Source organism: Chiloscyllium punctatum, chromosome 3, assembly GCF_047496795.1.
Source record: "Chiloscyllium punctatum isolate Juve2018m chromosome 3, sChiPun1.3, whole genome shotgun sequence".
Lineage (NCBI taxonomy): Eukaryota > Metazoa > Chordata > Chondrichthyes > Orectolobiformes > Hemiscylliidae > Chiloscyllium > Chiloscyllium punctatum.
This window is the reverse complement of record NC_092741.1, coordinates 102198071-102212368: the sequence shown is the minus strand read 5'-3', so window position 1 is coordinate 102212368 and position 14298 is coordinate 102198071. Positions and strand designations below refer to the sequence as shown.

The 14298-nt window shown below is 36.1% G+C and overlaps 2 protein-coding genes across 3 annotated transcripts in view; one reads left to right on the top strand and one right to left on the bottom strand.

The window, feature by feature from the left end:
- The window catches only part of uts1 (urotensin 1), a 31129-nt gene extending 25618 nt beyond the window's left edge, over positions 1-5511 (top strand). For both annotated transcript variants that reach the window (XM_072549713.1, XM_072549720.1), the window contains one exon: positions 4564-5511. In XM_072549713.1, the coding sequence (XP_072405814.1) occupies positions 4577-5077 (501 nt within the window). In that variant the 5' untranslated portion in view covers positions 4564-4576 and the 3' untranslated portion in view covers positions 5078-5511. The remainder of the gene's footprint in view (positions 1-4563) is intronic.
- A 1375-nt stretch (positions 5512-6886) lies between these two features.
- Positions 6887-14298, bottom strand: part of trim54 (tripartite motif containing 54) — an 85376-nt gene continuing 77964 nt past the window's right edge. Inside the window, exons 7-9 of the mRNA XM_072549049.1 lie at positions 11943-12029; positions 10374-10443; positions 6887-8537 (exon numbers count right to left, since the gene is read on the bottom strand). Coding sequence (XP_072405150.1) covers positions 10394-10443; positions 11943-12029 — 137 coding nt within the window. The 3' untranslated portion in view covers positions 6887-8537; positions 10374-10393. The remainder of the gene's footprint in view (positions 8538-10373; positions 10444-11942; positions 12030-14298) is intronic.

The window sequence follows — 14298 nt, the reverse complement described above, 5'->3', positions numbered from 1 at the left end:
ATGTGATCTTAAAATGGTATTACAGGTTGGTGATACATTCTATGCATAGCATTACTGCATTACCTTGTCCTGCCTTTCCTTAGCAACAATTTAATTGTTCTTTAAACAAAATGTTCATGAATCTTTTTTCTGGTATAAGCCCACTTATTGCTATGTGAAATGGCTTCAACATGACAATTTGTCAAGTACCTCTGGTTTGACAATTCAGTGCCATAACCACTAGACCTCTCTAATCCATTCTAGCTTTTCTTTTGAATAGCTTTGACTAGTCTCTTGACTCTCCATGGTTTATATGTTTTCCCACTTCATTGTGTCAAAATATGAAAAGATACAAAACCTTCACTGGCCTTACACTATAATTATGCTGGTTTTTCTTTACTGCTGTAATTTGTTGCATCAATTGCAAACTCTTCTAATACTCAAAATTGTTTTCCAGTTCAACTGTTAATCATTTTCATCCTATTAATACTAAACATTTTGGCATCCTTTTTATTTTTATAGATGTCATACAGTGCATTTATATGAACTCAATTTGTTTGTGTTTTTCAAATTTCCAGCTATCATCTAATTTCTTGTAGACTCTTGGTATTTTCCCCAACTTGACTTGCTTTTTAAATACTCTTCAAGCTTAACTGTGAAGTTAAGTAGTTTGCATTGCCAAGATTAAATGTAGGATTCTGAAACTTTGTACACAGTTTTATATTTTCTTAGATGAATAAGCCTAATGAGGAGCTGTTCTTCTCAGTGACATTGTTGGATAAGACTAGGCCCAGCTCTGCCACTGATCCATATGATGGCTTTGCAGTCACTCACCAACGATATTCTTTCAATCAGCAATGTCTGGAATCTATACAAAGACATCTATGTCACATTCATAAGTGGCTAACATAAATTTATAATGATCATATGAGAACCACTACAATGCATAAATTGATAACATAACTGTTAACATAGTTTGTAGTCTGTCATGCTTTATTATGTGGGAAAGCTTGCCCACTCAAAGAGCAGTTTAGGATATTTAAACTTTGAAATAAAGAGAATCGGGATCTCTGTAATTTGACAAAATTTGACCTTTACAAATCAACATTCCAACTTTCATTACTAACTTGCTACTGGATTTAGTGAGGTGTGTGGGATTACAAGACATATGTTATCTCTTAATAGAGCTGCAAAAGATAAAGAAATAGTTCCCGAGAGGTGTTTGGAAGGTTCATTTATCCTAACATTGCTTGTAGTACTTTGCAAAAATTCCCAATGTGTGTTATTGGATCAGACAAACAACCCTAATGAATGACAGCCGCTGCCCAGGTCGATAGATTTGATTGACCCATGACTACAGTGAGTCAAGGTCTTTCTTATCACTCCACCATCGCTACCTCATGATTATGTATCTGTAATATTAAATAATGCAGTCCACTGCTCTTTTATCATTCTTGCAGTGATGATTAATGCAAATATTACAGCCCGTCCTTCCTATAGATGTTAGCATCTGCAGAATATATGTAGTTTTCCAACATTGCACAATTTGGTTTCTTCATAACCTTCTGACAAGTTTGTCCAATACAGGTAGTTCTCCTGTGATGCAATGGTTGCATTCTTGTGCAAAGCCACATTATAGAAAAATGGCACTTTAGACACAGGTTCTGGTGATGTAATTGTGTGACAGCCAGTATACATTTTAAAAATTTGCCCTTTAGAAACAGCGTCCCCAAATCGTCAATTGTATTACATAGAGTTTTCTTTGTGGCTTTCCCTTGATATTGCTATTAAAACCTCTGGATATTTCCACGAATGTTTTGTGAAATTGTTTGTGTGTTTTGACTTAACGTTTTAGTGCAAAATGTGCTCAAGGAGACTTTTACAAGACAAATTCAATACTTTACATTGATTTATAAAATAGTTATATATTTAAATATACAATTGCCTTTTACAGGTTTTTGCAATTGCATTCAATTCATTTGAAAGAATTTCTACTGAGATTATAGGTTGATATATTTTATCTGAGTCAGCTCTTTTTTTCCCATTCTTTTCTGGTGATGGCCAATTGATGTATTATTGAAGACAGTGAATCAAAAATAAGTGACATGAAGAGTAGCCTAAAAACATGTTACTCGATATCTGAAAGAAAATTATGATTTGTGTTAGGTGAATCCCCTTCATCAAATCTGGCACTAATGAAGGGTCCTACTCAAAACCTATTGTTTGTTTTACTTTGTCATGGAAGTAACTATAAATTTAATCATGTAAATATTATGCTTTGGTTCTGTCTTGTAAACAATGCAAGCATTTTCCATAGATGGAGTGTATACACACAAATCTGTACAACTCCCGTGAGTGTTAAAAATTCTGTCATGTCAGCATGTACTTAGGACAATGGGTATACATTGAAACTCAATGCTATCTAAAGTGGATTGCAAAAAATGAATGCAGTGAACATGGTATTTTTAAATTCCATACTCTTAAAGAATATGCACATTTAAACAAAATGATTGCAAACAGTTAAATCAACATAGTCAAAATTACATTTATTGGCAAACCAATGAGTATAGTTTGCAAGTTTTATTTCGTTAGAGAACAAAAAGTTGATTCTAAAACAGCTCACGTAATTTATAGGCAGTGAATTTTCTCCTACTTACAAATTTGCCAAGACGTAATTGTAATCACGAACAGAAAATGCTGATAGGATAAAAATTCCTTGCAAACATACATACAAATCAGTAACTGAAGTATTGCATTCCTGCCTCTTCTGCCTACTTCACTGTTAAGTAAAATCATTGCTGATCTGATTAATGCACTTCTATCTACTCTCTTCCTGAAGAGATTGTGGAATCAGAGCTCCAAAGAGTCACAATCCTCTGATTAGATTAGATTCCCTATAGTGTGGATACAGGCCCTATGGCGAAAACCAGTCCACACCAACCCTCCGAAGAGTAATCCACCCAGACCCATTTCCCCTCTGGCTAAAGCACCTTACGCTATGGGCAATTTAGCCTGGCCAATTCACCTGACTTGCACACCTTTGGACTGTGGGAGGAAACCGGAGCACCCAGAGGAAACCCACACAGACACAGGGAGAATGTGCAAACTCCACACGGACAGTCGTCTGAGGCTGGAATCGAACCTGGATGCTGTAAGACAGCAGTACTAACCACTGAGCCACCGTGTGGGGTGAATTTGTATTTACTCTGTGAGTAAATAATTTCTCCACCCATACACCCTTACAGACACACACATGCATCCTCTCACAGACTTAAGACACTCTACACTCACATACACTCTCTCACACTCACAACCCCCGACCCCAGACAGACAGACACACACACACACACACACACACACACACACGACCCACATACATACATATACGTTTGTGGGGTGAATTTGTACTTGCAGAATTACATTGTGCTTTGCTCAAAAACTGCATGAATTCATGTAAGACTCTGTTATCTCACTTTTTAGATTAGAATCAGTCTAAACATTATGGCACAGACAGAGAACATAGGGGCCTAACATCTTCAACATAATATCTGGCTAACACCAATTGTTACAGTTAACCTGCTAATGTAACTTTTTAAAAAAAAAGGTTTTGTGATTTACATGAAAGAAGTGAAACTATCATGGTACTTGAACAGATGAAAGACTCAACAAACAATCAATGTATAATTTCAGTTACATCACACTGTAAACTTTTGCTATAAATTGTGTCCTCCACAACCACCTGATGAAGGAGTGGCGCTCTGAAAGCTAGTACTTCCAATTAAACCGGTTGGACTATAACCTGGTGCTGTGATTTTTAACTTTATACACCCCAGTCCAACACCGGCATCTCCAAATCATAATTTCTCCTTATTCATCTTTAAGGATTACCCCTGCTTTTCAAATGGTGCCCCTAGATCTTCCATAAGGGAAAACATCCTCTTCATATCCATCCAATTAAGACCCTTAAGATCTTATATGTTTCATTCAAGTGGCCTCTCATTCTTCTAAACTCCAGCAGACACAAGCCTAACTTTTACAATTTTTTCCTCATAGAACAATCCAACCATTCTAGGTATTAGTTGTCTTTGAACTGTTTAGTGCAGTCAGGATGCATGGGTTAGCTCTCTAGTACAAAACATACCTTATGGCATAGTAGTAGTGTGTATTAGAATAAAAGATCATTCCTCATTTCAGCTTGGCTCATGAAGTCCATAATTAATTATATAACCAATCAAAAGTAACAAAGTACTAATAAGGTATAAGTAAGCAGCAGAAAACAACCCAAGCCAGTCGATCATTTCTTTCCATCAGCCGTACACTAACCAAAAAGCATCTGAAACCAACAAAGTTTTCAGATATTTATAATATTACTGTTAGCTATCATCTTACTACTTAGTCCAAGGTATTACTCCATTTTTTATTCCACATGCTTTACAGTGGAATATTAAAATAAGTTACAAGTTGCAATAAAATCCAATTAAATGTGTGATATTCTTGACCATTAAAACAAGGTGTTGCTATACTTAAGACTTTTTTGTCGCATCAGGTTGTGTTTAATTTAAATTCTTATGCCTTTATTTGCAGATCACCATCCAGCATGACACCAACTCCCCTGATTTTCCTTTCAGCCTGTTTACTACTTGGCACTCGCACCCTTCCAGCTGTTTGTCGTGCTGTAGATCTGAGTGTCTTCGACAAAATTTATGATCCTAATATCAACACAGCTACTAATGAAGAGAATGACCAATCCCTTTCCTACATCCTGAAGGAAAAGTTACTCCAATCTTTTGGGAAAAATCCCAAGTACTCCCACCTACCTCCAGGTTACCTGCAGAGGTTGAAAGATATCTTTGCTAAAGAAGCCAGTCGTTTTCTTCGTGAACCTTCCTTAAATGCAGAAAACCTCATGCCCACCCAAGAAACTGACCAAGATATGGTAGCAGCCTTCGCAGGACGCTCCAAGAGGCCCGTTGACCCACCCAATTCCTTGGATCTCACATTTCATATCTTGAGGGAAATGATTGAAATTGCCAAGAATGAAAATCAATGGATGCAGGCAGATAACAATCGTAAAATTATGGAGACAATTGGGAAGTGATGAATTTAGAATCTGTAATAAGCTCATTCTGTCATCAAATTAAGAGTTTATGCTTTGATATTCATCACATGGATTCCCTCAAAGTCACTAAAAGATGCACTAACCAAATCTGTCTCATGAAACTCCTGTATATCTGAAAGTAATGTTCAATTCAAACTTACCAAATAAATAGAATATTCATGAAATAATTGCTCATCATGAAATAATTTTGTCATTTATATTTTGTAATAAAAATGATTTTAAAATATTATTTTGATTCAATACTTTGTTTAGTCTGAAAAAACTGTATAATGGTTGTAAAGGGACTGAGGTCATTGAGCTGCATTTCTGGATTCTGTTACATGATTATGTTTAAACAACAAATTCAAAACTAGATGTTTTACAAATAGCTGATAGTTTGATTACTATCTGAATTTAGAATTGGAACAGAATTAATAAAGTACAAATTAAAAATTGTCTTGTGGATAATACCTTCCAAGTTCACTTTGTAACACAAATATGGAAAATAGATTCTTTTAGATTTGGGGAGGTTAAATTGATATTCATTCATTCATTGGCCTTTTTTCTAACATATATTCTAGTTCTAACATGAACAATATTAAATATGCTTTGCTTATGCAAAGAAGAATCCTCCAATAAATTGTTCTTAATATTCATTAGATAAATACAGCGTGTATTTTATGATGGCTACTACCAGATATATTTCAAAAGGCCTGCATCAAAATACATTGTGATGCAAAGACTTTATTTAATCTATTTTCTAATCAACCTGTTCAGCGATATTATTACACACGTCTGGAAGAGGTGGAACTTGAACCTGGGCTTTCTGTTCCAGGAGTAGGGAATGCTACAAGAGGGCCCCATGATGTGGAATCTGTCACAAATGTGCTTTTCATCCTTTCACATCCATCTGTATCATTTCCAATTTTATTAAATGTGCTGCCAACTTATGTATTTTAACACTATCAATATTATAGAATCACTACAATGTGGAAGCAGGCCATTCAGCCCATTGAGTCTAGATTGCCTCTCCAAAGGGCATCTCTCTTAGACTCCTACCCTACCCCCCCCCACCCCCCACTCCCCACCTCCCCCCCGCCCCCCCCCCCCCCCCCCCCCCCCCCCCCCCCCCCCCCATCCTTGTAACCCTGCATTTCCCAAAGTTAATCCGCCTATCCTGCCATCCTTGGACACTATGGGCAATTTAGTCTGGCCGATTCCCCCCAATCTGCACATTTTTGTGACCGTGGGAGGAAACTGGAGCATTCTGAGTAAACCCATGCAGACAGCTTTAAGTGGAACTGTTATAAATTTTACAATATTTGAATAACATTTAATTTATGATGCAGCAGACCCTGTAAAATAGTGGATCCAAACCTTAACTGTTTTTTCACATTGTATTTGATCAATGTCTTCCTCTAGCACATGGCATTCAGTTTACACTTCAGAATTATAATCATTATACATAATTTATGGAAAATGGTTAAAGAAAGCAGGTTGTGTAAAATTTCATAAATGATGGGGATGTTATATGTGTGTGTGTATATTATATATTTTAGAGAGAGAGGCAGAGAGAAAACAGTTGCAAAATAGGTATAATAATACCTTGTGCATCACACATAAAACATTCATTAGAATGCTAACCTATATTTTAGAAAATAAATTCATATATATTTTAGAAATTGCACTTAAAATAGATTATAAATTTGAGTCACTGTTTCAAAACTGCAATTACTAATTAATCAATGATGATATAAATAAAACAAAGTAAAACTTGTATTCAGAATGCAAGAATTTTAATTACCAGTTCATCATTAAATGACATAGCTGCTTCTTGATTCTGTGGCTTCCATTCCAAGATCAATTCACTCAAGTGGAGAATCCCTACATTGTGGAAACAGGCCCTTCAGTTCAACAAGTCCACACCAACCCTCCAAAGAGTATCCCACCTTATTACTTTACATTTACCCCTGACTACTGCACCTAACCTACATGTCCTTGAACACCTTGGTGATTTAGCATGGCCAATGCACATCTTTGGATTGTGGGAGGAAACCGGAGCACCTGGAGGAGACCCATGTAAACACAGGGAGAATGTGCAAACACCACACAGACAATCCTCGAGGCTGGAATCAAACCAGAGTCCACGGTGCTGAGGCAGCAGTTCTAACCACTGAGTTACTGTGCCATCCCTGTGTATAAAATTTTAAAATGAAATATTATCATCAATCAACATTGAGGAAGAGTTATATTGTCAGATATATGCAAACAGTAAAATGAAAATTGACTTAATTTGCAGTCAATGACAAACTAAAGTGACAAAAACTTTACAACATGAGATATAATCAATTTAATAACTGTAACCAATGATCCATACTGTTTTGAAGGTTTCAGTTATTGCTTTGCCAGTCATTATGTCTGTATTTACAAGAAGTTCTGTAATTTAAAATAATTTCATTGAAGGACCAACATAGTAATATCATTCAGAACTATCACATTTGCTCCTGTCCATCTGCTCCTGTCCATCTTCATCCCATAAACAACATAATGGCAAGGTCAGTGAAGCAGTAATGATTTAAAAGAATCCTTCTTTCCGTGGAATCATCTTCTGTTTTACTTTTCTTTATGAATTTCTTATCTTGCTACTTTTCTATAATGCCATGTCAAGAATCATTTGTAGTTTGTTTGCCTCTTGACCAAAGGGGGATGAAACTCCATAATTTTACTATACATTTGTACTTTATTTTACACATGTCAATCTGCAATAAAATGGCAACAAATTAGTTTAACAAATTATAATGAAGGAAATAACAACATTCAACTATAAAATAAAACAAATAATTGTGGATATTGAAAATCCGAAACAAAAACAGAAATTGCTGGAGAAACTCAGCCGGTCTGATGGCATCTGTGGAGAGAAACAGAGTGTATATTTTGGATCCAGTGATTCTTCATCAGAACTTCTAATGAAGCTTTACTTGACCTGAAATGTTGACTCTGTATTATCTTCACAGATGCTGCAGGAACTAGTGAGTTTCTCCAGCAATTTCTGTTTTTGCATTCAGCCATAATGTAGCTGTTTAAAAATTCTAAGCTAGCTGAATTATGCACAGGCTTTTACAAGCATAGTAGCCAAATCTTTTTTCAAAGGCCCAACATTATAATAGTATCACATTAATATTTTTCTAACGTTTAAAGCTATATCTAAACTTTATTACACGACTTAAAAAAACAGAAATATTTGTCTAATTGCGAAGCTGCAAAACTGTTAATTTCTTCACATAGTTATGATCAGCAAACAAAACTGTGAATAAATAACTTTATTGCTAACTGACAAATATCAATCTTCATTCAGAACCTAAACAATAAATTATTTTTGAATAAATCATTTCCGAGCATCCATCTGTAAGTCGTTTCATGAGTTTTGTCCTCTTTTTCTTCATTTAATTTCAATGTTGATCTGTGGGTAAGAAGAATAAAATATTACATATTTAGCATCTGTACTTGTTGTTAGAAGGCCAGTGAATCTCAAAACTTTTGCCTTGATGAAATAATTTAGAGTCTGATAAGGAGACAGCTAGGGTGTATGCTGTAAGATTATAAACTAAGAAAGAAATAAAGCTGTGATTTAAATTCTTGTGAAAAGGTTAATTGTAATGTAGATAGAGATATCAATGTTACGGAATGAAGAGAAAATTGATAATTTTTAATTAACCTGTTCAAAGATATTATTACTGGTTCAGGTGGGAATGTAACTTGGCCTCCTGGCTCAAAGGTACGGAGACTATCATTGAATCACAAGAACCCCTAGTAAAGACAGAATAGATATATCTCCTAATCAGAATCTAGATTAGAGTGGTGCTGAAAAAGCACAGCAGGTCAGGCAGCATCTGAGGAGCAGGAAAATTGACGTTTCGGGCAAAAGTCCTTCATCATTCCTGATGAAGAGCTTTTGCCCAAAACATCGATTTTCCTGCTCTTCGGATGCTGCCTGACCTGTTGTGCTTTTCCAGCACCACTCTAATTTAGACTCTGATTTCCAGAACCTGCAGTCCTCACTTTTGCCTATTTTTCTTAATCAGCCTGTGCAGAGATGTTACTATACACCTCTGCAGCAGGTATGAATTGAACCTGGGACTCTTGGCTCAGATCAAAAAATCACATAATACCAGGTTATATTCCAACAGGTTTATTTGAAAACAAAATCTTGTGTTTTCAAATAAACCTATTGGACAATATCTTGTGTGATGTTTGACCTTGTCCAACCTAGTACAACACCGGCACCTCCACATGTTGGCTTAGAGATAGGGATGTGACCATTGTACCACGAGACCCCAATAGAGAGTAATAGCTGATATAATTGTTCACAGGACTGTATTGAAGATACAAACAAGCAAACAATAAAACTTTTGAAAACTTAATTATTTATTGAATGACTCAAAAAAGATGTCATTTTGAACCTTAACTTAGGAGATACACTTTTTTACTTTAATGTCTGCATAAGGCCCTAAAATAGACCTCTGGATCAGGATTTGGATCAGAAAAAACTTTACAGTTGAGAAGCTACTGATTCAAAAAGAGTTTCAAAGAGGTCTGTTGTTTTTGAACATTGATGATCATCAACATCAATCAGAAAACAGATAGCCTATGTATGAGGTAAAAAAAAGTAGATAGCAAAAGAGTTAGATTGCAAAAATGGAGATCCATGTTTTACTTTCAAACTTCAGGTTTTGAAGGGTAAGAACATGAGGGAAGAATGAAAACTGCAATAATATACTATCTAAGATTCTCTAATCATCAAAAGCACTTTAAGGGCAACAAACTACTAGGAAGTGCAGATACTACTATTTGGCCATACTGTGAATCACAATGAGGCAAATTACAGTCTTTCTGTGACCAGATTCAGTCAGTTGATGTGGAAAACACTAAAGAGTTGTATTCTGAACAGCATGACAAAACCTTGCTGAATGTGCAGTAAGCAAATTAACTGCACCCAGTTCATTCCAGCATATTATACAAGTGAAACATATAAATGCACACGTTATTGTCCTAGACAACATCGTGATATTGTAAAGGCAATGTATTCTCCCTCAGAATCTCAGAGATTGAGTAAGGGGGTATAAAGAGCTAACATCTTTTTTTTAGCAGGTATTTTGCCAAACAGGAAGCATGTGTGGTCATTCTAGTTAAACCTTGGGAGAGGATCTTGTAATTGAGGTCAAGCACTTCCCTCACTTGTTTGCAGACTGCAGGAATACAGGTCAGTGACGCTTCATCATCAATAATTATCTTATACCTGATGCTGATCATTGCCATTCAAAATGTTAGGCCTGTTCCAGCAGAATGCAATGGAGTGGGTAATTCACCTACAAAGACAAAAGAGAGACAACTGCAAGTGGAACTAGAGCTGGTCAGTTGCAAATGGAATTTTAGGTGTGATTTTAAAAAGGAGATGTCATGCAATTTAGACTACTGGTCAAAGGATTTTCAGTTTGCAATTTTTTTTCAATGGACCTGTTATGTTTAAGAATTGTTTGTTCCCACCACATCTATTATGCTGAAAGTTTGTGCGAAAGGATAAACTACAATGTACACTTATCAGATATTTAGGATTCAAAGATAAACACTCTGTCTCTTCGAATGATTTTGCTAAAAGTTACATCTGTGTCCCTTCACCAAATTAGACTTTAGTTGATGGTATAGTATCTTAATGAAGATTTTTCAAGTTTCTTTGTCTATTTACAAGACTTTCAGATCTTTCTAAGCAATTTTTTGGTGGTTGTTTTCATTTAGCCATTACTTTGGGGATGCAGATATTGGAAAAATAATGACTTTTTCAAACTGTTTTGACAAGAAGAAATAACTTTGACCAGGTGAATGTCACAGCATTCTTCTGGACTCCAGTTTGCTGATAATGGAGGCAATGTATGAGAATATACACATTTAAGCTGGTAAAATTAGTTTTCATTCATATTTATAAAATAGAAAATAACCCTAATTGGAAATCAAAAAGTAACAATTGTAGCTACTGAATGTGCCAAATCACTAGAATGGCAAGGTCCACACAGCACCTGTTTGTGGAATTCATCAATAATATCATTGAAGCGTTTTAACTTTACACAAAATGTTATGTTGAGTAATCTCTCACTCAATCTATGTTTTAAAAACAGCTTCACTTTGGGGTAAGAGATCTCAGTTTAATCAATGGTGTAGTACCTTAATGATGGTCCTTCAATTGTTAGATATTGAACTTCAAGTTTCTGGTTTTGCAAGGCTTTCAATATCCAGCACATTATTTCACAAAGAGACAGGAACTAATTTCAAAATAATTTATATTCTCTATCAGTTTAAAAAAAAACCTCTTGTGCGTTACCCATGTGATGAAGTGACAACTTGAAAGTATAAGGAGCGCTTTATTGTACAGATTACGTGCATAGATCAGTTTAAAGAAGCTAATCACTTGTAAAACTGAAGCATCTCTGTAGGAATTCTATGATTATATCTTAATAACACTAACAAGTATTGAGATATCTGAAAACCCACCCCAATAAGTGAGCTTCAATAATTTCATCTCTGAGTGGTCATAATTGTAATATTCTTCTTTTCTGGCAGTTTGTTTGCATCAACAGATATCAAGTTTGGTGGTTTTAAATAAAATTCATCTGTGTGGTCCTTCCAATTCCGAAAAGTCAACAAATAAGTATTGATATTCAGCTAACTTACATAATTTGATGTAACTATTACATAATCATATTACATTGATTTTTGTCAAATTCTTATAGCCTGAGGTCTAATGATTGGAAATAAGATGAAAATAATGAAGAAGAAGCTGGAGACTCAATTGTTACCACTTCTAATTGCTCACCATCAGTTGTCTCTCCATCTTCTTCTGCTCCTCCACCTTCCTCTATCTCTTCTTCCTCTACTTCTTCCTCTTCTTCTCCCTGGTAATCTGTACAATAAACATAAAAGGAATTCATTAAAAAGCTCAGACTTGATGCATTCAGATCATTAATGCCAACTTCTGAGGGGAGTTCACAGAGTCACAAGCATTACCGGCTACTATGGTATCTTAAATTGTAATGTATTTACAAGCAATGTCAAACAAATCTGTTTCAAAATTAGGAAGCTCGAGACTACCATTCTAAAAAATTTCACTCAAAAGTATATCTGCTTGAAATGTTTCTTGCATTAACCCAAACCATGTTATAGCCACAGAAATTTCAGCAGCTAGGAATAGGCAAAGAAATAGGAATACTGGTCCAGCCAGCAACATCCATATCTGGGAGTTATAGAGATGTACAGCACAAAAATTGACCCTTTGGTCCAACTCGTCCATGCTGGCCAAATATCCTAAATTAATCTAGTCCCATTTGCCAGCACTTGGCCCATACCCCTCTAAATCCTTTCTAATCATGTATTCATTCAGATGCATTTTAAATGTTGTAATTGTACCAGCTTCCACCACTTCCTCTGATAGTTCATTCAACACACAGAAAAAATGTGCTGAGATGTGACACAATGGCTCTGTGGTTAGCACTGCAGCCTCACAGCACAAGGGACCCAGGTTCAATTCCACCCTCAGATGATTGGCTGTCTTAAGTTTCCACGTTCTTCAAGTGTCTGCATGGGTTTCCTTCTGATGCTGCAGTTTCTTTCCGCAGTCAAAAGCTACACAGAATAGGTGGATGAGCCATGGTAAATGCTGGGCTACGGGGATAGGGTAACTGGCTGTGCTTGTGTGGGATGTGGTCTGGAGAGTTGGTGTATACTTGATGGGCTGAAAAGCCTTTTCCTTAAGAGGCCCTATGCCATCAATCTCTACAAGTAAAATTTGTTATAGTTTTCTGTCTCCAGGTCAAATCTTTTTTTGGGATAGTTGCACCAAGTTAACTTTGTGGCTTGATTTTGTGCTTAGGTATATTATCTTCAAGAACATGATGATCTGGATGACTGACCAGCATATGGCATCCCTAAGGCAGTTTTGGAGCTCCTTGAGGTCTCTCTGTTGTACAATAATGTTGTCCAAATGTGACAATCTTTAGGTGCACTCATTTTCTTTTCACTTTATCAGCTTGTTGGAATATTGTAATTGTGCTGGTGAATCAAACTCACTATACACATAGAAATAAATGGTTATTGGAGTTCAGCAATGCCACAGGGTTGGAAATTATTAAAGATTATAAATTTGCCCTGATGTGGTATTCCTCTGATGATCCTGCTTAAAATAGTGTTCTTTAACCTCATCTGTCTGTGTCATTGCTTATGCATGGAATGGTTAAGTGTTAAAAGCTAATCTCTAGCAAGCAGTGTTCAAATTATGATTCTTTTGGAATTGAATTCAACTTAGGATGAAAACACTTTACTATTGTTTGAAACTTCCTTGATACCAAAGACTAAATTATATCATGGGACTGGTAAATCTGAGGACTGGTATAAGAATTTGGAAAACATGTCAACTGGGAAGTTTAAATTCAGTTATTTAGATAAATTTAAATCTTGCATCACTAATTGTGGCCATGTACTTACCAGACTGTTGTAAAACCTAACGAGTTCACCAACAGCATTTAGGAAAATAAACGCGCCACATTAACTCAGTTTTGGAGACTTCAGACTGACAGCATGTCAGTCTTATTACCTTCTGAAGTAAGCTATTCCATTATCAAGGTAGCTCTTGACAATATTCTTAAGGATAATTAAGGAAGGGGAATTCACTTTGCCAGTGATGCCCACAGCCCTAATAACAAATAAAAGTGGGTTGTTTGGATAGCTGGTTTGTGATGTAGAGTGAAACCAATAGCATGGGTTCAATTCTCACATAGTCTAAGGTCACCACAAAAGGTCCCACTTTCTTGATCTCACCCCTCTTTCGAGAAATGCTGACCCACAGGTTGAACTTGCCACCAGCCATCTCTCCCTAACAAGTCCGTAGCGCTCTGAGACCATGGTGACGTTGGAGAAAGGTCCTTGGGCCCAAACTGTCCATATCAATCAAAATGTCCATCCATACAAACTCAACTTTCCCTGCACTTGGCCCATATCCTCCTAAACTTTTCTCAAACATGTATTTGTCCAAATGCCTTTTAAATATCTTAATGTACCCACCTGGCAGTTCATTACATATGCATATCACCCTGTGAAAAAAGTTGCCCCTCAGGTTCCCTTTTATTCTTTCCCTTCTAACTGTAAACCGATGCTCTCTCATCCTCAAGTTCCCAACC